The sequence below is a fragment of the Pygocentrus nattereri genome, chromosome 13 (genome assembly GCF_015220715.1).
Source record: "Pygocentrus nattereri isolate fPygNat1 chromosome 13, fPygNat1.pri, whole genome shotgun sequence".
NCBI classification, from domain to species: Eukaryota; Metazoa; Chordata; class Actinopteri; order Characiformes; family Serrasalmidae; genus Pygocentrus; species Pygocentrus nattereri.
In genome coordinates this window covers 37,583,802-37,605,542 of record NC_051223.1, presented here as the reverse complement: position 1 = coordinate 37,605,542, position 21,741 = coordinate 37,583,802, and the positions used below count along the sequence as shown (strand labels likewise).

Here is a 21,741-nt window from a genome sequence, read left to right as displayed (position 1 = left end):
AAAATGATAACAGGACATCAGAGCCAGAATTACTCTTTTAGTACTTTTACTTTATACTTAAGTACATTTGAAGGTAAATACTTTAGTACTTTTACTCAAGTGGAGGTCTAAAGGGAGGAACTTCTACTTTTACTGGAGTGATATTTTACCTTGGGTGTCTCTATTTTAACTCCGGTACCTGGTTTCTGTACTTCGTCCACCTCTGAGCCTCAGTGCTCCTGTGTTCGTGGGCGGAGTCACGCCAGTTGCTGGGAGACGCTGAAGCCACCTTCCTTATGCGAGCCGGAGGGAAACAGACGCAGCAAGTCGCTGGTTCGGTAAACAGCTGTAGGTTAACTACAGTGAACTGCGCTCAGTCGTGGGCTGTTAATAATGTGTTTACAGTGCCATTCGACACAAACAGGCCAACCAAAAGGAGCTGAAAACACACGAACCAGCTCCAGTTTGAGCTTCCACCCGCTGTGAAAGACGCTAAGTGTGGTCGGGGGCGGAGCTTCCCCCGGTTGCTAGGAGACGGTTTTTCAGCCGTTTCTCTCTCTGGATACTGGAGTGAAGGTGCGCGGCTAACAGTGCTAATGTTAGGCTTTGGTTTCAAATAAACAAACTCAAAATAGTCCGTATTTGCTGTTTTAACACGGTAAGTTACAGCTGAGGAGCTAAGCAAGGGCGTTTGTGTCAGCACGGTTTTATCAGCAAACCTTTTACGCGTTGTGAACTTTTTTATTGAGGACATTTTCACGGCTACGCTAAACAGCAGCTAACCTAAGTAGTCCAAAACAACACAAGGTGGAATAACGTAGTTATTATCACATAATTAAAGAATAAGCAAAAGGTTTATGACAGAACTATCATAAAACAGTGTGTGGGGCATCAGGAGGCAGGCCATTTCATTTAATAGCTTTCTGAGGAGCTTTTAGAGGTGGACGTCTGGTTCCTATCACCACCACTGCGAACAGCTCTGACTCAGTTTCTCTGAAACAGCATTTCACAGCAGACCACTGTCAAATGTGGAATTCTGGATGAAACTGGAGGAGTTGGTGGAGAAATCCAATGAAGGTTGGAAAAAAGAGGGGAAAAAAAACTATCTGGTGTTTGGTCACAAATATGACGGAAGAGAAAAAAGAGAACCCCCCCCCCCCACAAATACATGAATGAACGCATAAAAGGACCAATTTGGTTTATAATATTTTCCTTTTTCCTACCTCTTCCCCTTTTTTCCCTTTTTTCTCACATATCTCCAATATAGCCATTTCATTTACTATCCAAAACCACCAGTGAACATGTCTTATGAGTTTTCACGTGCAATGTTGATGATGGTAAAATCGTCATAAATCTGAAACAATATGTTTTCTTTGGGGACTATTTTGCCTTACAGCACCCTGCGTGTACCTCGCCGCTATTACATTTACATTTATGGCATTTGGCTGACGCTCTTATCCAGAGCGACTTACAATTTGATCATTTTACACAGGTAGGCCAAGGCGGTGTTAGGAGTCTTGCCCAAGGACTCTTATTGGTATAGTGTAGGGTGTTGGCCCAGGTGGGGGATTGAACCCCAGTCTACAGTGTAGAAGGCAGAGGTGTTAACCACTACACTAACCAACAACACATTGGATTAAATTATTGGATTAAAATACATGTAAAGCCAAAACTTTATCACAAAACTATCGTAAAACATCAGGCAGCACATATCTCACCACTTCATTTAATAACTTTCTGTGAGGGAGCTTTTAGTGGCGTTAAACTCTTCAGACGTCTGGTTCCTATCACCACCACTGCGAACAATTCTGGCTGTTTCTCTATAACGCAGCATTTGAGACGAAACCACTCTGAATGACTTTGCTTACGTCTCTGCAATTGAATTATATAGAAGTCCCCCTCTAAGGAAGACCGTAATAAATGCAAAGCTACTATAATTGTAACTTGGCTGTTCTCCTCAGATGTCTTTAACCAAGTTTGGGTTTAACTCCACCAATTTCTCAAGATTTCTGCTTCACTTGTAAATAAAGTCATTTGGAGTGTTTTAATGTGAAATTGTATGTTCTAAACAGAAACATACATACTCGTATTGCCTTTACAGTGGTGGTTATAGGATAGGATGCAATGTCTAATGTTTACTGTCCTCAGTGAACCTTGGTGCTTAGTGAACCTACATGTGTCTTCTGAGTTTTTATGTAATACTAATAACCAAATAAAAACAGTCGTAAAACAAAGGCAACACATTTGTAACGGTTTTATGTAATAACTGTCTGTGAGGTAGATTTTCCTCAGTTTCCTTAGCACTTCACACCAGCCCACTCAGAACGACTTAATTCTAATCTCACAATTATTGATTTCTTTTTAAGGAAAATGTGGATGGAGAACTACGAGGTGTTTTACAGGAGGTGTGTGCGCGGGGTGAACGCCGAGGCTCTGTGCAGTGGAGAGCCCAGCCACAGGGGGGCGCAATCAGCCATCCATTTCCATGGCAGGCCTGTGCTACAGCCAAAGGTGATACCAAAGCCAAATTGTGACGGGTGATACATTTGATCTTCTTATTGTATCTGATACCAAAACTATAAACTATAAACCTAATACTGATACTGATACTTTTAAAAGACCTCAAAGTAAACCTCAAAATAAACAGTTAATTTTTGTGATTTCTTCAGTGAAATGCAGTAAATATGAATATTACATACTGTAAAATCTGTAGTAGTATTATGTGTCATTATTATACAACAGTTAGTTTCGGCCACGCGAGCTGATTGGTTGAGAGTCGTTCTAACCGTGCTGTAACATCACGGCTTTTTCACAAACACTATCAGTCCGCTGAGCTGCTGTTGCTAAGCAACGGCTTTGACAGTTGTAGGAGACGCTCGAGCCATTTGAACGTTTTTACTTCTTACTTTGCCACAAACAGAAAACGGACGCTGTTGAGATCACATCTGACCGACAGCCTGAAGTCTGTCTTATTGACATGGCCCATTGTTTGTATACTGAGCTGTTCAGTGTAGATCTTGAGTAATCGTGACAGCGCTGAGGGTAAATAATATTTCTCCGTTATTACAGTTGACTGGTTTTGATATATGATGGAACCTTTGAGTAAAGAGAAAAGCGTAATGTGTGTGTGTGTGTGTGTGTGTGTGTGCGTCCACGCAGAGTGGATTTGATTGGCCTGTCTATGTCAGTATTGAGTTTATTCAGGTAACAGAGACTTTTGGAATGTGTCGTAACCGCTTATCTCAGGTTTCTCCTTTTTTATCTAGAAAAGGTGCGTTTAATGTTATTAGTCATTAAATACGTTTCACATAGAGAGGCTGAACAGCATTTTGCTTACATCTGTTGCTCTGAAAGCATCAATAATTAAGAACAATAAGTATTTGCTTGAATAACCACCTCCACACGTTTATTATGGAGTAAATCCTTCATTTAATTCCGTGTTTATGTATGTAGCTGAGTGAAGAGCAGCGTATAGAAATGGCCAAACAGAGACAGAAAGCAGTGGAGAAAGAAAGTGAGAGACGCACGCTGAGGACCGGCTCTCTGCTGGACAGAGTGCAGGACATCCTCAATCGTGTACAGGTAAGTTAAACACTTTATAGTTAAGGCACCTCACTGAACTCACACACACACACACACACACACACACACACACGTTTTTAGCTGCTTTGGGAGATGCCTACAGCGTCTATGAGGAAGCTGAGAACAAATGAATCGTTCTGACGTTTGTAAAAAAGTTCTCGTTGCTGAGACACAGTTGAGCCATCAGCTCGGTTGTCGACATGCCAGCGGCAGAGACGACCGTGATTGGTCAGTGAGTTCAGGCTACTGGAAAAAGTTCACAAAAATCAAACAGAGAGCAAATTAATAAGGCTGCTTTTTCACGGTTTAAAAAGTTGAGTTTTTTGTGTCATAGATATCAGTTACACGTATATCAGTTACACGTATATCAGTTACACGTGTGCTTGAATTTATTTATGACTGAATAAATTGCATTCAGTGTGTAAAGGCCTTTACCGTGCACTGAAAACAGCTAACAATGACAATGGGGTTCTTCGCTATTAGGATTCCATTATATTACAGTAGCAAGCAACTGAACTTGTTTTATTCAACTCAAAAAACTACATCGATTTAAAGAATCGTTCATTCAAACTACACTGTATTTTCAGATGTATTCGCTCGTCTGGCTTCACACGCATATGAACCTAAGTGAGCTCCCATTCTTAATCCATAGGGTTTAATGTGATGTCGGCCCACCCTTTGCAGCTGTAACAGCTTCAACTCTTCCACAAGGGTTAGGAGTGTGTTTGTGGGAATTTCTAGCCGTTCTTCCAGAAGCGCATTTGTGAGGTCAGACACTGATGTTGGATGAGAAGGCCTGGCTCACAAGGGCAGGCCAATCAAGTTCTTCCCCACCAAACTTTACAATGCAGTCAGACAAGTACCGTCTCCTGGCAACCACCAAACCCAGACTCGTCCATCGGATTTCCAGACGGAGAAGCGTGATTGGTCACTCCAGAGAACAAGTCTCCACTGCTCTAGAGTCCAGTGGCGGCGCTTCACACCTTCACAACGCTTTACATTGTGCTTGGTGATGTAAATAGGGCCACTGTTAAAAATACAAAAGCTAGAATTATTTTTTAGAGAGTAAAAGTTGTAATATTTAGAGTATAAAGTCACAAAATTAAATATTGACAATAAAGTCTCGATATTTCAAGTATAAAGTGGGCTAATTGGGGGGCTGGCGAAGATGCCGAGCGCGCCGGAGTCCTGCTCACCCCTTCAGGATCGATCAGTTTATCACTCTCACTGTCTGTGGAACTGCAGGCCCACGGGGATGTAGACACTGATAGCCGGTCACTGCCTGAGTTCTCCTTCAATAAAACGGACCATTTCCTCCAAGTCCGCCTGGTTCTTTATTCTAGATAAACGCAGTTTCCTGCTCAGCCGTTCCTTATGCTAATAGCAGGCTGGTGCTGGTGTGGCAGGAGAGGCAGGATGACCGAGTAAACTTTTTTAGGTAGTGATGCTTTTGTGATTTTGTATTTTTTCGCTTAATTGGAATTTAGTTTGATGCAGCAAAAAAGTCTGTACCTATTGCACACCTAGTCAAATGTTAATACACTGTAAAATGTGGCTCAGTAGATCAACTTAAAAATGACTTCATGTGGTAAAAAGCAATTGAACCAGTTTTATTCAACTTGAGAAATTACATTGAAAGAATCAGTCATTCAAAGTATTTATTTAGGTTAAATAAATCTAGTTGCTTGTTTATCTGATGAGACACTGTTTTTGCTGTGTATCGTGCAGCCCTAAGGTCTGAACCGATTTACTGTGTGTCAGTAAGTTTGTGAAAAAGCACTGCTTGCGGTTTTGGCTTGTAGTGTTTACCTCATTTGCTGTGGAGCTATGAAGGTGCTCTGTGCTGGACAGAGGTGTGGAAATCTGACCTCACAAGGATTCGATTTGACAGTTTTTAGGAAACAACAGTTTTTATGCATCAACAAATCTCAGATTTCACCACGATTGAATTTGATTATTGGTGCAAATCTGAATTATTGTGACAAATACAATAAATACACACATGTGATTTTAGGAACTGTGATGACTGTATTCCAGTACCGTTATAATTGAAATATGCCTAGCTTTATGTTCTCTGCTTAAAGAAACCCAAAATAGCGCTCTTCATTGAATATTACATTTAAAAAGAATATTCACTAATATTCCCTGAATTACTTGTCAGTTCCACTGATGCCTTTTTGCGCCCCTAGCCCTAAAAATCTGTCCCCCCCCCCCCCCAGTTGAAAGATGTGCGAGCTATAGTAGATGCTGAAGCGGAGCAGGGTGCAGAAGCCTCCTCTCTGGACCTACAAGCCCTATCCACCAGGAGAACACACCAAGAGGACCAACTGCCCACTGGCTTCATCCCCAGCTCCAGCAGCAGCAGCAGCAGTGCTCTGCGGAGAAAGACCCTTAGGCTCCTGAATAGCCGAATGGAGAAGGTGGGGAAAAGAGGAGAAGAATGGGGAGAGGGAGAGAAGACTAGCACTGGGACTTGGCCGAGCCGTCTTGGAGACATTCAGAGAGGAAGTGAGGACAAAGCAGGAGTTGGAGACTTGGAATCACAGTGCGCCGACAGAGCAGAGGGACAGATGGAGAGTAGAAATGCCCTCCATATCATAGAGGCTGACAAGGAGAATGAGATCTGTGCATTGGAGTGCCCACTAGTGGTGGAGTCTGGTAATCACTTTACTTCCATTGAAAGTAGCTGCAGCATTGAGACTGAGTCACCCAGCTCTCCAGTGGCTAGGCTTTCGCTCCCTCCCAGTCTGATGGGGTCTTATGTCCAGTTACCTAGCCTTCAGCGAAGCTGCAGCCCCCTTACTCACTGCTTAAGGAAACCATGTCTGTCATCCGCTGGCAGCATTCTCATCTCTCTACCCATCAGTGAGCTGGAGCTGAACAAGACAAACACAGTCCATTGTGAATCACATGTTTTAGAAAGCGCCAGCAGTGGCACGACCAAGTCTGGTGAGAATTGGAGACGCAGCTGCTCTGAGCAGAGCGGTAAAAAACCTTTTTCGGTCAGCAGCTCCGCCAGCATTACACCCAGGAGACCTGTCAGCCTATCTCATACACCCTCGCCCACCCTGCCAGGGCCTGCTCCGCACAGAGAGAAGGACGGACAGAGCCACAGCAGCCCCTACCGACGCACTCCGCCAGCTCCACTGAACCAGTCCTATGATGTGGAGAGCCCGTCACCCTCCCTGCTCAGGCCCCAGGTCAGCTCAGGCCCTGAGCTCTTCACTGAGCCTGTCCAACACAGACTGGAGCTCGAACAATGTCCACAACACCCCACAGAAGACAGCAAGACCCCTGGGCATCTGTGTGACACCCGTAAGCGTCAGGATAAAGCAGGAGGTGAGTGTGAATCAGACAAAATAGATCAAAATACAAGGATGCTTGTTCGGAGCCTGAAAACTCTAATATGAGCTAATATGAGTATCACAGCCGTCTAGACTGTGAAAAATATTCAAGGAAAGACTGAAAAATATTCAAGGAAAGAAATATTTTGAAATTTTGATAGTGGTGTGATGTGTTGAGAATAAAAACACTGGAAAAATGACACTACCTATCCATTTCTCCTCGGGGGGTTTCTCCAGATATAACTGTGACCCAACATGTTTCCATGAAAAAAAGCTAGACAAAGACAAAGCTGTTTGTAAGCCATAGCAATTTAATACTGTAACATGGTTAAGTAGAAACTAAAACTACTAAAAGAGTAATTCTGGCTCTGATGTCCTGTTATCATTTTTATAACCAGACTGGCTTCATGAACTCATTTCAGGTGAAAGTCCTCCAGCGTCTCTCTTGGTAAACCAGTCTTTTAATAGAACGTCATTAATTAGTGACGCTGACGTCTATTAAAATGATCAGAAGCACAAAACACTGAAGGTAAACAGTTTCCATCAGGGAGAACCGAGTGGCTCTGAAATCACTTTTTACACACAAGCAAAGTTTCAGTTTCAGATTTATTTACAACTTAGTTCCAAGTTTAAGTTGAATAAAAACTGGCTTTAAACTCAGGATCACAGATGAGCTCCTTTACTATGTTGATCTGTGGGCGTCTGTTCATAAACATAAACCAGCCCAAACTCATTTACTATAAAATGAAATGGTGTTTGTAGAAATTCAGAAAAAAGCCGCGTCAGTCTCGACTGCATATGTGGACATATTTCTATATTGAGCTCTATTTACACAAAGTTAGGTTAGTTCATCATTTATGTTGAACAGACTCTCCCAAAGTTTTACGCTGCTGCGCTGACGTTGAACCGCGTGCTGCACTGGGTCGGTATGACCAACAGGTGGTGTGGCTTTTAGAGGCATTTATTTCTTCAGACGTCTGGTTCCTGTCACTCTCACTGTGAACAGTTCTGACTAAGTTTCTCTAGAATTGAACATTTTGCACAAAACTATTCTGAATGACTTTGTTTACATCTCAGCTATTTCATTATGCAGATTTTTTTTTAAAATCCCCTTTAAATTCATGTGTAAAATAGTTGTGACTAAAACAAAAAGTGCTATCCAAAAACGCATTATTATTATTATTATTATTATTATTATTATTACTGTATATATGATGATGCTCAAAGGCATGAAACATGACCTACAGCCAACCTGTATGCTACCTAAAATGCAATTTACCTTTGAACAGAAATAATTAAACAGGGGTTTAATTGGCATCCTGATTTACTTTTGCCAAATTAAAGTTGATTTAAAATACAGATTCATCCAAATTTTATACAAGAAAATATAAATAATGTTGTGTAAATATATCTTATTATTACGTCTGGTGTTTTGCAGATGAGGTCCACCAGCAGATCCAGGGTGCAGAAGCACTGCATCAGCGTTTGGAGGAGGACCACGCTCACCAGCTCTCTCACCAACTTAAAACACAGGAAACAGACACACAGCGCCTCCTGCAGGTCACGATCAGCTATCACAACACTGGGCTTTTATACATACCCTGGGTGGACATAATAACGGAAACACTTAACATTATTACGATCACAATCGCTTTCCACAAAAATCATGATCAGTGTGCAGTGCATTGGTGTTGGTCCATTATTCATGAAGAAAAGGCTTGGGCTCTTTAGGGGATGAAGAAAGCCCTCCAAGACATTTCATAAAGGGTCAGTGGCGTTCACATCTGGTCATTGAAGAGGTCATGGAAAATGATTAAGTATTATATTAAAAATGCTGTACTTATTAATTGCCCTCATAGTTCAAACTTGTATGTACTGGACTAGATCCAGCTATCAATAAGGTTCTTGTCATTTAGGCAACAATTCCTTAATCCTTGCTTAATTTGTATCAGTTTGGCTTCCAATATTTTCCATCAGTTTGTATGAGAGAATCTGCTAAATGTATAAATGCAAGTGTCAAATTTGAATTTTCAAATCATCAAACTACTTTCAATATTAGACAAAGATAACCAAAGTAACAAAATACTATTTTTAAATTATGGTTTAATTTATTGAAGGAAAAATGCTGTTCAGGCCCAACAGGCCCTGTGTGAAAAGGTAACTGACTCCTGAACTACTAAATCGACCAGTTAACCAAATTCTGTTGACTATAGGGTTCAAGTTCACTTGCCACACGCAGGCATGATTACTACCAGACCTGTTGAATCTAAACCATACTTAAATAGAACCTGTCTGGCAATGTGAGCTCTCAAAAAGCAGCACATGATGCCACATACTAAAGATATTCAAATATAGATGTGGAACAAAGTCATCGAAAGGGTCTTTAAAGGCTTACAAAGCCATCGAGGCTCTGAGACTCCAGCAAACCACAGCGAGAGCCTTTATCCACAAATGGAGAAAACTTGGAACAGTGGTCAACCGTCCCAGGAGTGGCCAGCCTACCAAAATTTCACCAAGCGCATTGACGACTCACCCAGGAGGTCACAGTAGAACCCAGATGAACATCTAAAGGACTGTAGGCCTCTTTTGCCTCAGTTAAAGTCAATGTACATGATTTCACAATAAGAAAAACGCTGAGCCAAAATGGCATCGATGGGAGAGTTGCAAGCTGCAAACCGATGCATTCCACCATAAGAACATCGTACCAAGCTACGCATCCTTTCAGACCCATGGCTCATAATGCATATGTTTGGGCGTCAGTTTAGAAAGCACGATTTCTCTGTTAACCGGATAACTTAAGTCAAGTTCAAGCCCGTCCAATTCCTAACAAACACTTCTTGCTCTTGCCGTAAGTTATGCAGCTAAACTGAGAGATCCTCCTTTGTGAAATGCCTCCATGAACTACAATGAGCACTTTAATGTCTAAAATATTGCCTTGCTGTTCTGTAGGGAACAGGCTGATTTGTTAAAGGCATTAAGACATTTTTCAATGTACAGGAACACCAGCATGCTTAAAACAAATGAGTTTTTTTCATAAAACAAAACATTAAGAACGTTTGCATGTGTTCATGTGTAGGAAATCCAGAGGAAGCATGTTGTCAGTTCAGTTTCCTTAGGCAAACCAAGATCAACCCAGCAGCTACACATGCAGATGAAGGTTTGTTGTTTGACTTAAAAACTCTGACCATTGTCGGTAAAGTATTTGTCCATGTTCCACTCAGATGGCTCTCTGTTTTTCAGGTGTTGTCCGCAGAGCAGCACAAAGCTGTGTGTTACATGACTGCGGTGGGCCGAGGGTTCCTGACACGCAGACTTCTCAAGACAGAAAAAATCAAACACCTGCGCAAAACCATACAGGTACATGCATGTTTTTTGTTTTTTTTCCATTTTTTATAAATAGACTGCAGCTCATTCAGAAAAGCACATACAGAGTTCAAGCACAAAGAGAGAAGATGCTGTAGCATCACTGCACTGGTCGCCTGTTATACAACCCCAATTCCAATGAAGTTGGCACGTTGGATAAATAAAAACAGAATACGATGATTTGCGAATCCTTTTCAACCCATATTCAATTGAATACACTACAAAGACAAGATATTTAATGTTCAAACGAATAAACTTTGTTTTTTTGCAAATTTTCACTCATTCTGAATTTGATGCCTGCAACACGTTCCAAAGAAGTTGGAACTTCATTGGAATTGGGGTTGTTGGGGTTGTTGGGGTTGGAATTGGGGCGTCCCAACTTCATTGGAATTGGGGTTGTATTTAGAATTGATTTTAAGAATCTTTTACTGAGTTTGAAGCTCTTAATGGGTTAGCACTTTTATACGTGAGACAGCCTAAAATGTGAGTTTTAAGATCAAGTGCTGCTTTATTGAATGTTCAATAATTGAAAAGAACTGATTAATTTATTAAAAATTCACCAGGCACTTACTTTTACTACTTTTAAAAACAGCTGATTTTTTATGTTGCTCATTTTGTAGCTTCATTTTTGTTCTGTCCTCTTGCTATTATAAGTAAGTCGGTAAATTATAAAGCTCATTTAAAAAAACAGTGGTTGGCCCTTTTTAAAAAGGGGGAGCGGAGGGTGTGTTCCAACTACAGGGGAATCACACTCCTCAGCCTCCCTGGTAAGGTCTATGCAAGGGTACTGGAGAAGAGAGTCCGGCTTATAGTCGAACCTCGGATTCAGGAGGAGCAGTGCGGGTTCCACCCTGGTCGTGGAACACTGGACCAACTCTTTACCCTCTCCAGGATTCTGGAGGGTTCATGGGAGTTTGCCCAACCAGTCCACATGTGCTTTGTGGATTTGGAGAAGGCATTCGACTGTGTTCCCCGGGGTATTCTGTGGGAGGTGCTTCGAGAGTACGGGGTACATGGCTCTTTGCTACGAGCCATTCAGGCCCTGTACAAACAAAGCAGGAGTTTGGTCCGCATGGCCGGCAGTAAGTCAGACTTTTTCCCAGTGACAGTTGGACTCCGTCAGGGCTGCCCTTTGTCACCGATTCTATTCATAATTTTATGGATAGAATTTCTAGGCGCAGTCAGGGGATGGAGGGTGTCCGGTTTGGTGACCTCAGGGTCACATCTCTGCTGTTTGCAGATGATGTGGTCCTATTGGGGACATCAGGCCGTGAACTTCAGCTTTCACTGGATCGGTTTGCAGCCGAGTGTGAAGCGGCCGGGATGAGGATCAGTACCTCCAAATCCGAGGCCATGGTTCTCACGCGGGAAAGGATGGAGAGCCCTCTCTGGGTCGGGGATGAGCTCTTGCCTCAAGTGGAGGAGTTTAAGTATCTCGGGGTCTTGTTCACAAGTGATGGTACAAGGGAGCGGGAGATTGACAGGCGGATTGGTGCTGGGTCAGCAGTGATGCCGGCTCTTTACCGGTCTGTTGTGGTAAAGAAAGAGCTGAGCCATAAGGCAAGGCTCTCGATTTACCGGTCGATCTACGTTCCCACCCTCACCTATGGTCATGAGCTTTGGGTAATGACCGAAAGAACGAGATCGCGAATACAAGCGGCCGAAATGAGTTTCCTCCGCAGGGTGGCTGGACTCTCCCTTAGAGATAGGGTGAGAAGTTCGGTCATCCGGGAGGGACTCGGAGTAGAGCCGCTGCTTCTTCACGTCGAGAGGAGCCAGTTGAGGTGGTTCGGGCATCTTGTTAGGATGCCTCCTGGACGCCTCCCTTGGGAGGTGTCACAGGCAAGTCCACCGGGGAGGAGACCCCGGGGAAGACCCAGGACACGCTGGCGTGACTATATCGCCCAGCTGGCCTGGGAGCGCCTCGGAATCCCTCCCAGGGAGCTAGTGGAAGTGGCTGGGGAAAGGGAGGTCTGGGCTTCATTGCTCAGGATGCTGCCCCCGCGACCCGAACCCCGGAGAAGCGGAAGATGATGGATGGATGGATGGATAATCACAGCCTGAGTATCTAAACCAGGATTAATCACAGTCTGAGTATATAAACCTGGATTAATCACAGCCTGAGTATCTAAACCTGGATTAATCACAGCCTGAGTATATAAACCAGGATTAATCACAGTCTGAGTATATAAACCAGGATTAATCACAGCCTGAGTATCTAAACCTGGATTATAGTCTGAGTATCTAAACCTGGATGAATCACAGCCTGAGTATATAAACCTGGATTAATCACAGCCTGAGTATATAAACCTGGATTAATCACAGCCTGAGTATATAAACCTGGATTAATCACAGCCTGAGTATCTAAACCTGGATTAATCACAGCCTGAGTATATAAACCTGGATTATAGTCTGAGTATCTAAACCTGGATGAATCACAGCCTGAGTATATAAACCTGGATTAATCACAGCCTGAGTATCTAAACCTGGATTAATCATAACCAGAATATCTAAACCTGGATTAAGAGAAAAGTTGCTGTTGTAAATCAAGTTAATAGCTGTTTTAGTGTGTTTATGATGCTGAAACTGGGGTCCTGAACAACTACTTATGTTGCTTATTTGTATATACGAATACATAAATACAGAGTCTGTCCTTATGTTTGTCCAGGATTCAACGGAGTTAATTCGTTCATTCCAGACTGACACCAAGCAGAGGAGAGCTTCCTTCACTCCTCAGGATCTTTCTCTGCAACACAGGGTTAGAGCACAGGTAACACACACACACACACACACACACACGCACACACACACACACACACATGCACAAACACACACACACACACACACACACACACACTTTTATACTCGCAAGCATTTATACACAAAAAACATTCAGAAATTGATGTAATCATTTATGCACACACAGTCCATACATCTACACTAGGGGTAAAAGAAGAAATGGACATCATTGTATCTGAGTGTATAGAGTAAATACAATCTGAAAAATTGTAACTGAATATGGTACAATTACGTATCTTAACTAAAGGTTCTCAGACCGTATACAGTCAGTTCTAAAACTGAGGATTTTGAAAAGAGAGACTGACACACACTCTGTCACAGACAGCCTGCAGCAGACACTGGGGGACTGGAACGTTACAGATGGAGGAGAGTGATTTCTTCTTTACTGTTGATAATGTATGTTTGTATGTGTGTTTCGGCAGTTGCGCGCAGCCTTGTGTAACCTGCATGAGATCTTTTTTGTGTGGCCTGTGAGAAACAGACTGGCTCTTCTGCAACAGGAAAGGGAGCTACGCAATGAGAGGAGAATGAGAGAAATGGTATATACACACACACACACACACACACACACACACATATATATATAAACATAAATATAGGCACAAACTGTAGGAAATTAAGGTTCTGTGTAGGTATATTTTTGATTCATCAAGGTACAAACAATGTAAATGTTCCCTCAAAGGTACAGCAGTAGTTTTAAGGTCCAACTGTGACTGTTTCCAGGGGAAAAGTAGATATTTGTACCTTTTCATAACCAAACGTTTTAAAATGGATCAATAAAATAAAAAGCCTGGAGACGAGACGGGGCGTGTGGAGTCAGCACAACTTAGAAAATATCATTTCAATAGAGTATGATACAATTAGGATCCCTGACTAAAGGTGCTGAGACGTACCTTTGACTGTACCACCCCAGTGACAGTTTCGTACCTTTATTTCTGAGAGTGCATACATGTACCAATATTTATTAAAGTCAGGATATTATAAGTCAGTTTAGAGGACTGTGCTACATTCCTAAAATGAAATGAAATCCAAAAGCCCAGAGAGCATCTAATAAAAGCAACTTTTGGGTCTGTGCCACAGGAGAAAGCTAAGAGTCCACAGGACCGGCCTGGCCTGTCTTCTGCTACTCAGAAATCTCTGATCCGGAAGAAACAGAGGTAAGGATTTAAACTAATGAACGTAGATTGATGATTGATTTCTATGGATTTTCCCATGATCAGCAATCTTGTGTCATAGACGTGGTTAATGGTTGTGTCCTAAACCAATAGCATTACTGCTCTGGCTGTGCTGACTTATGAAGGGGCAGCTCTTCGTGTAGCAGCACCAAACCTCCAGAATGAAGTAAAGGTTATGCTAATTTAACCAGTGTCTAAGCACAACTGTTTTTTTATACCCCCCCCCGGCTATAAATAACATGAAACACATGAAAGAGATACTGCATTATACACAGCAAGTCTAGAGACTGTATTATTATCTTTATATTTGTGGTTTTACTGGTAGGCTAGTTAGGCACCTTGCTATAGGGATGGGTGGTATAATGGTAATAAACTATACCACAGTATGATTCTGGTTTTTAAAAAAGAAGACTATTTCAAAATGATGATGTGTCTGATTTTCTATTCCATGTCTTAACAGTTAAAAACATTCCTTCCACATTTTAGACGATCGTCATTTAGATGATTTAGATTGATTACTAATCACCATCAATTGGTAGCTCTTAGCTGTCGCAGTTGCTGGAGCTCAATGATAGGTGGCGTTGACTGAAAGGGAGAAGAAATCAGAGCCAGGAAAAACCTTGGAAAAACTAAGCATGAAAGTAGCTCAGCGTCAGTTAAGAGCTACACCAAAGGCCTTATTCAGGGGTTTCAGTCATGCGATTTTTCTGTTGTGAAGACCATATTTGGGACCGAATTTCTGGCGTCACTGGTCCACACGAACGTAACTAGTGAAAGACGGCTAAAGTTATCTCCTTACTTTGGAAGAGAAAATCTTTACCTCGACCAAGTTGATAAAATAGGCTGAGATCCTTATACAGTTTCCCCCTGAACTCCTGGTCCCACTTAAACTGGTGGAAGGACACCACATTTGTGTTTTCCTGACATTTACAACCCCAATTCCAATGAAGTTGGGACGTTGTGTAAAACATAAATAAAAACAGAATACGATGATTTGCAAATCCATTTCAACCTCTGTTCAATTGAATACACTACAAAGACAAGATATTTAATGTTCAAACAGATAAACTTAATTGTTTTTTGCAAATATTCACTCATTTTGAATTTGACGCCTGCAACGCGTTCCAAAGAAGTTGGGACAGGGGCAACAAAGTAAGCAGCAAGGCAGAAAACCAACACTGAATACCCGTGACCTTCGATCCCTCAGGCAGCACTGCATTAAAATCCGGCATCATTCTGTAACGGATATTCCCACATGGGCTCAGGACACTTCAGAAAACCACTGTCAGTGAACTCAGTTCGTCGCTTCATCTACAAGTGCAAGTTAAAACTCTACCATGCAAAGCGAAGCCACATATCAACAACACCCAGAAACACCGCCGGCTTCTCTGGGCCAGAGCTCATCTGAGATGGACTGACGCAGAGTGGAAAAGTGTCCTGTGGTCTGACGCGTCCACAGTTCACACTGTTTTTGGAAATCATGGACGTCGTGTCCTCCGGGCCAAAGAGGAAAAGGACTGTCCGGATTGTTATCAGCGCAAAGTTCAAAAGCCAGCATCTCTGATGGTGTGGGGGGCTGTTAGTGCCCATGGCAGGGGTAACTGGCACATCTGTGAAGGCACCATTAATGCTGAAAGGTACATACAGGTTTTGGAGCAACATCTGCTGCCATCCAAGCAACGTCTTTTTCAGGGACGTCCTGCTTATTTCAGCAAGACAACGCCAAGCCACATTCTGCACGTGTTACAACAGCGTGGCTTCGTAGTAAAAGAGTGTGGGTACTAGACTGACCTGCCTGCAGTCCAGTCCCGTCTCCCATTGAAAATTTGTGGCGCATTATGAAGCACAAAATACGACAGCGGACACCCCGGACTGCTGAGCAGCTGAAGCTGTACATCAAGCAGGAATGGGAAAGAATTCCACCTACAAAGCTTCAACAATCAGTGTCCTCAGTTCCCAAACGCTTATTGAGTGTTAAAGGAAAGGTGATGTAACTCAGTGGTAAACACGCCCCTGTCCCAACTTCTTTGGAACGTGTTGAAGGCGTCAAATTCAAAATGAGTGAATATTTGAAAAAAACAATAAAGTTTATCTGTTTGAACATTAAATATCTCGTCTTTGTATCGTGTTCAATTGAATCCAGGTTGAAAAGGATTTGCAAATCATCGTATTCTGATTTTATTTATGTTTTACACAATGTCCCAACTTCACTGGAATTGGGGTTGTACATTTATCTCATACACAACCCCTCTCCCCATTCTGGAGCTTCTCAAAGAATTTAAAAGCAGAGAAGCCCACTGGCTCTTCACGTCAGGGTGGGTAAAGGATCCCATGGTGTTGCATAAAGGGGTTGCCGTCATAGAAAGAGTAAGGAAACATCAGCTAATTAATAGAGACATGAACACCGCCAGCCTTTAGAGAACTTTTGCTAATCAAACAGCTGGGTCTAACTTTGCCTCTCTGTTTCTGGAGATTTAAACGACGTCGCGTTTCGACAGACATGATTCTGTAAGTTTGCTAGTGTAGTTAGTGCAGAGTTCCCAGCTCCAGTCCTGAAAGCCCTGCCCTGCGTAATTGTGGTTTTTCCAAAAATCACTAGTAAAATCTGACAGTATGAAGAATTTGTACTATTTGACTTATTGACTTAAATAATGCACAAAAAAATTTTTCAGCTTGTTCAGCTATTGCGCATGTGTGCATCTCCACAATGAGGGGGAGCTTTTCCAGCTTGCAGCTTAACCAGCAAGCCAACTGGATCTTTTTACTGAAAAGCAGGACTTTCTCCTTAACCTGTTCATCTCCTTGGACCACCGGTAGTTCCAAAACACACTTCATCATATTCTTTACTTCATAACGTTCATATTCCATAAGCTCCATTCAGAAGCTGGGCGTCGTGTGAGGCTGTAGCTCTTCTCTCCAGTCTAATAGACGGTGATGTCATTTTAAACCCTTATAATAAAAGAAGCTGAACTTTGTTTTTCTACTGAAAGTCGACCCGTTTTTCCCCAAATCTGGGCTCTAAACTATAAACAGACGGCGTCTCTTCAGTGATCTGCTCTGGAAACATCACATTTAGAAAATAACACAAAGAGCGTCGGAGATTTTTCCCTATTTTGCTACACACACCACAGAACACAGAACAGATTTCGGCTTTAACTCTAACACCAGCCACTCGACTGGCTCTCAGATATGCTCTAAATCAGTTAGCTGGAACCTGCACTGTGGTGTGTGGCACATCTGGCCAGCTATAACAAAGCTCTCATTACCTTAAACGCTTTAGCCAAAACGCTGCAGTCCCAAACACCACAGAACACGCTTGACTTCGGCCTTCTGTCACTCCAACACCAGTCACTCGACATTCGTTTTTTATCATCTCAACTGGTGCAACAGTCAGAATCAAGCATGTGCTGTGGTGTGTGGCACTGTTTGGGTCTGTAACCTGCTTGCTAAGCTAACGTTAGGTTAGCAGATTAAGCTACAGATCCAAATATCATGGAACAGGTTTAATTTCTCATTTCTGTCATTGCAACCTTGTAGACGCCAACACTGTACAGAGAAACAGCACTTAGTGCTTTCATGTTAAAGAAAGAGGAGAAAATCAAGCGGCTTCCGATCTGAAAACATCCACAGGTGTTTCTGTCCATCCTTCCACTGTGAGGAGACGACTCAGCGCTGTGGGGTTGAAAGGATGTGTAACTGCCAAGAAGGTTTTATGGACCGACTATATCTGTAATTGGGATTGCTTCGATTGATAGAAGCAGAAAAAGTAACCAACTTCTAAGACTGAACTTTGGAGGTGTGGAAAAATATCCCTGCAGAGTTATTTGAAAAACTGAAAACAGCTTACTGTATGGACACATTAGGCCCAATCCCGTTTCTTATTTTAATCCCTGCCCCTTGCTTTCGAGTGTCACCGTAATCCCTTGGAACTGAGTTATAAGGGGCAGTGGTTGAAATCTTCCTTTACGAAACAGGGCCCTCAAATAAAAAGGGCATCACTTCATTAACAGCTACTAGCGCTGCTCTGTGGGCGACCCTGCCCGTCTGCAGGGACAGCAGAGGAGGGGAAAGTTCAGCTCCTCACTGCTGGGCTTTAGTTACATTTAGGGATCATACGCCTTCAAAGAGGGGGGCAATTATTTATTATCATCCCCCCCTAATTCTTCAGTGATATGAAGCTGAAGTCAGAGATTCGCCAGATTCTTGTCTGAATTTTCCCGTTCCACCTTAAATGGAGCAGCAGTGACATTCTGGCGCTTCAGGCATCAGAACTGCTGGACTATTTAAGGTGGAACGGGAAAGTTAGCTAGCTAGCTACCGAGACATTAGCATGCTATCAGTGATTTAAATGCTTGTTATGAAGAAAAACGACCATAAATCACTGAAACGGCATTAAACTAAGACAAAACGGTGAATACTCACATTTGTGGGTTTTTTTGGTCTCTTGTGCATCGCCTTGTTTCTTCATTTATTCTTGTAACAGTCTATCTCAGCAACAGTCTGGACACCCTACCCCACAAAACAGAGGGCTAAGGACTCAGTGGTAGGGGCGAGGGGTGAAATGGGATTGGGCCTTGGAAGCCTGGAGTCTACCTTTAGCATAACTGACTCATCTGATGTGTCATTTTCAGGCAAGGCAGAAAGATCCCACAGAAACCCAAGGATCCCTCAGCAAGGTATGATGCCCAGGTGAACACAGCAGGCTCACATCTGTTAAATTTTCCTGAACGCTACAGTGACATGCCGTTTTCCCCTGTAGGGTTCTGCAGCCTGCTCAGAGACAGAACGCACCAAGCATTTCTCAGAAGCTTATGGCAGCGTGAGTGCTTCCGCTGAGTCACACACAGCAGCCCATAATCAAGCAGTTATACAGCTGTCACGTAGAGGTTTTATGAATCTGTATTTGTAACAAGGATGCTGGTACTGGTCTAAGAAAAGCAACGTTTGGGGAATGATAACACCAGTTTGGAAGAAAACCCAGCATCAATCTGAACACTGCTTTTCTGATAACTCAGTAAAAACAATGAAAACATTTTAAAATGCTATCTCTGTGTTGCTCCCTGCAGGAGAGTGGTGAGGAGGACAGTGGAAAACCATAGATCTCATCTCTCGCTGGGCTAGATGACGGTCACCAGTGTCACAGCACCTTTCATAGAGGTGGACTTCTTTCAGAAATCTGTCAAACAATAGGGGTAAAGTGGATAGTGGTTATATGTACAAACAGCCATTTTCTCTTCATGTATTATACTGACACTTCATGTATGATCTCTTTCTGTGAGCTAAGGAAAGCAACCGTCTTATAGGGCATTTTAAATTCAGCCAATTTTCCAAAAGTTCTGCATAATAGAATTGTTAAGACATGAACAAAGACATTCAGAGTGGTTTGGTGTGAAATGCTCCATTCTAGAGCAACTTAAGAGTCAGCATGGTTTAGAGTGAACAGACGTCTAAAGAGTTTAAAAGCTCCTTCACAGAAAGTTATTACATGAAACAGTTGTGAATACACTGGCCGATGCATAGGATGTTGTTTTATAATAGTTTTGAGCTAACATTTTAACCTGAAACATATTTTTAGGGGTAAATGCATGGTATTGTAAAGCAAAATTGTCCCCAAAGAAAACGTATTTTTCCAGATGTGCCACTATTTCATCCTCAACATTCCATATAAAAACTCAGAAGACTTGTGTAGGTTCACCGGTCGCTTTGGATAGTAAATAAAGTGGCTGCATTTGTGTTGTAGACATTGTGACTCCTGGTTCCCATCACCACCACTGTAAAGAGGTCAGTCAGTTTCTCTGCAGTGAACAACTGAAAATTGCTTCGCATCAAACCAGTCTTAATAATTCTGTTTACAACACAACTATTGGGTGGACTTCCCCTTTAAAGCAGTCAGGTCTAAATGTTCAGAGCTCAGAGATCAGATGAGGCTGATTAGATGAGTCACGCATGTTAGACTGGAGTTGGGTAACCCTTCATTATATGCTTAGATCTCTGAAAAACAACGAACCGAAAGCACTGGAAAATCTCAATATACAGCACTGTGAGAAAGTTTTAGGCATCTATCAATTTTTTTAACAGTTGACCTCAGCAGTGAGTTTATCACAATATACATTAGAATAAAGTCGTATTCTTAATTCAAATAAACAGAAAAACCATAAAAAGGAACAAGAATTTCTTGGGTCCATATTTTTCCTGGACACCTTCACAGCCGCCACAGAGACTCGTTAATATCATCAATTACATCATGAGCTCAATTTACTGAGCGCTGATTGGTCAAACCAGGAGCTGCTTTTTAACTACATATAATACTGGACTTCCTCGAGGAGCGGCTTGGAGATGGGTAAACAAACACACTAACATCCAGAACATCACTGTTTATATATATATATATATATATATATATATATGTATATACACACACACATACACAGACACACACACACTATATATATATATATATATAATCATTATTAATTAATATTCTATAAATTTTGTTTATTCAAATATTTACACTTTTCTCAGCAAATAAACACACTACACAAATAGATTTTGAAAATAGGTGCCTAAGACTTTCGCACAGTACTGTATGAATGTTTTTTATTTTTAATTAAATGTGATTTATGTACGTTTGAAACAGAGCATCATTGTTGACCGAAGCTCATAAAAACCCAGCAAAACATGTCTAAGATGACACAGAACAGAAAGGCCTTTGGCTGAACTTTGCGAAGATAAATGTGAAGAATTTCCAAACACCAAGCTGACACATCCGGAATCCCAGACATGTAAGAGGCCAAGCACACAAATGCTTAAACACTCCATCTGTTTAAAAGTAATAAGAAAAAGCGGACACAGCCTTTTTAAATAACTGATGTGCCTGTCAGAAAATTCACAAGAGTGCTCCAAACATTGTGTACGTGGGGTGACCTTAGAGTCAGTTTTATCTTTACGCCCTGCTTCCCCCTGGCTGACAGCTTGGGGCTCAGTTCTGTAGGTCCAGTTCGATCTTGCTTCTAGGCTGAAAAGGGTTCCAACCGAGAAAACCCACTCATGGGGTGACCCAAGACGAGGCTTCTACTGTCTCCTTGTTAATTGTGCAAGAAGTGAGTCATTTGGGTTTTGCTGGTTCATATTCAGTGCTGAATTAAAATGTAAACAAGAGCGGTTTCATGTGAAATGATCTATTCCCAAGTAACTCACCTAGTCAGACATGTTTACAGTGGTGGTGATTGGAACCAGACGTCTGAAGAGTACATCTAAAAGCTCCCTCGCTGAACTTATTACATGAAATGGATATGAATACACTGCTGGATGCCTGGGACCTTATGATAGTTTACAGACGTTTTGGCCTAAAGTTATATATTCTTAAATCCATTTATGGTGGAGGGGTACAAGCAGGGCATAGCGGTCCCTAAAGAAAATAGATGTTTCAGGTTTTCCAGTATTTTAGCATCACCAGCATTCAACATAAAAACTCACAACATAAAGATGTGTAGGTTTAC

The 21,741-nt window shown here is 42.1% G+C and overlaps 1 protein-coding gene across 1 annotated transcript; it reads left to right on the top strand.

Annotated features, from left to right (window-relative positions):
- Positions 1 to 548: 548 nt before the first annotated feature.
- LOC108442033 (centriolar coiled-coil protein of 110 kDa) lies at positions 549 to 19,888 on the top strand. The gene is made up of 13 exons (XM_017721864.2): positions 549 to 637; positions 2,346 to 2,490; positions 3,433 to 3,561; positions 5,781 to 6,900; positions 8,344 to 8,465; positions 9,982 to 10,062; positions 10,146 to 10,262; positions 12,937 to 13,038; positions 13,490 to 13,606; positions 14,148 to 14,224; positions 18,874 to 18,918; positions 19,002 to 19,061; positions 19,309 to 19,888. The coding sequence occupies exons 2-13, from the start codon at positions 2,350 to 2,352 to the stop codon at positions 19,361 to 19,363; spliced, it is 2,166 nt and encodes a 721-aa protein (XP_017577353.1). The 5' UTR covers positions 549 to 637; positions 2,346 to 2,349; the 3' UTR covers positions 19,364 to 19,888.
- The last annotated feature ends 1,853 nt before the right edge of the window (positions 19,889 to 21,741 follow it).

Coding starts and splice junctions, on each gene's coding strand:
- LOC108442033 (XM_017721864.2), top strand. CDS start 2,350: ATGTGGATGGAGAACTACGAGGTGTTTTACAGGAGGTGTGTGCGCGGG. Junction 3,562..5,780: donor ACATCCTCAATCGTGTACAG/GTAAGTTAAACA, acceptor CCCCCCCCCCAG/TTGAAAGATGTGCGAGCTAT. Junction 19,062..19,308: donor TCTCAGAAGCTTATGGCAGC/GTGAGTGCTTCC, acceptor TGCTCCCTGCAG/GAGAGTGGTGAGGAGGACAG.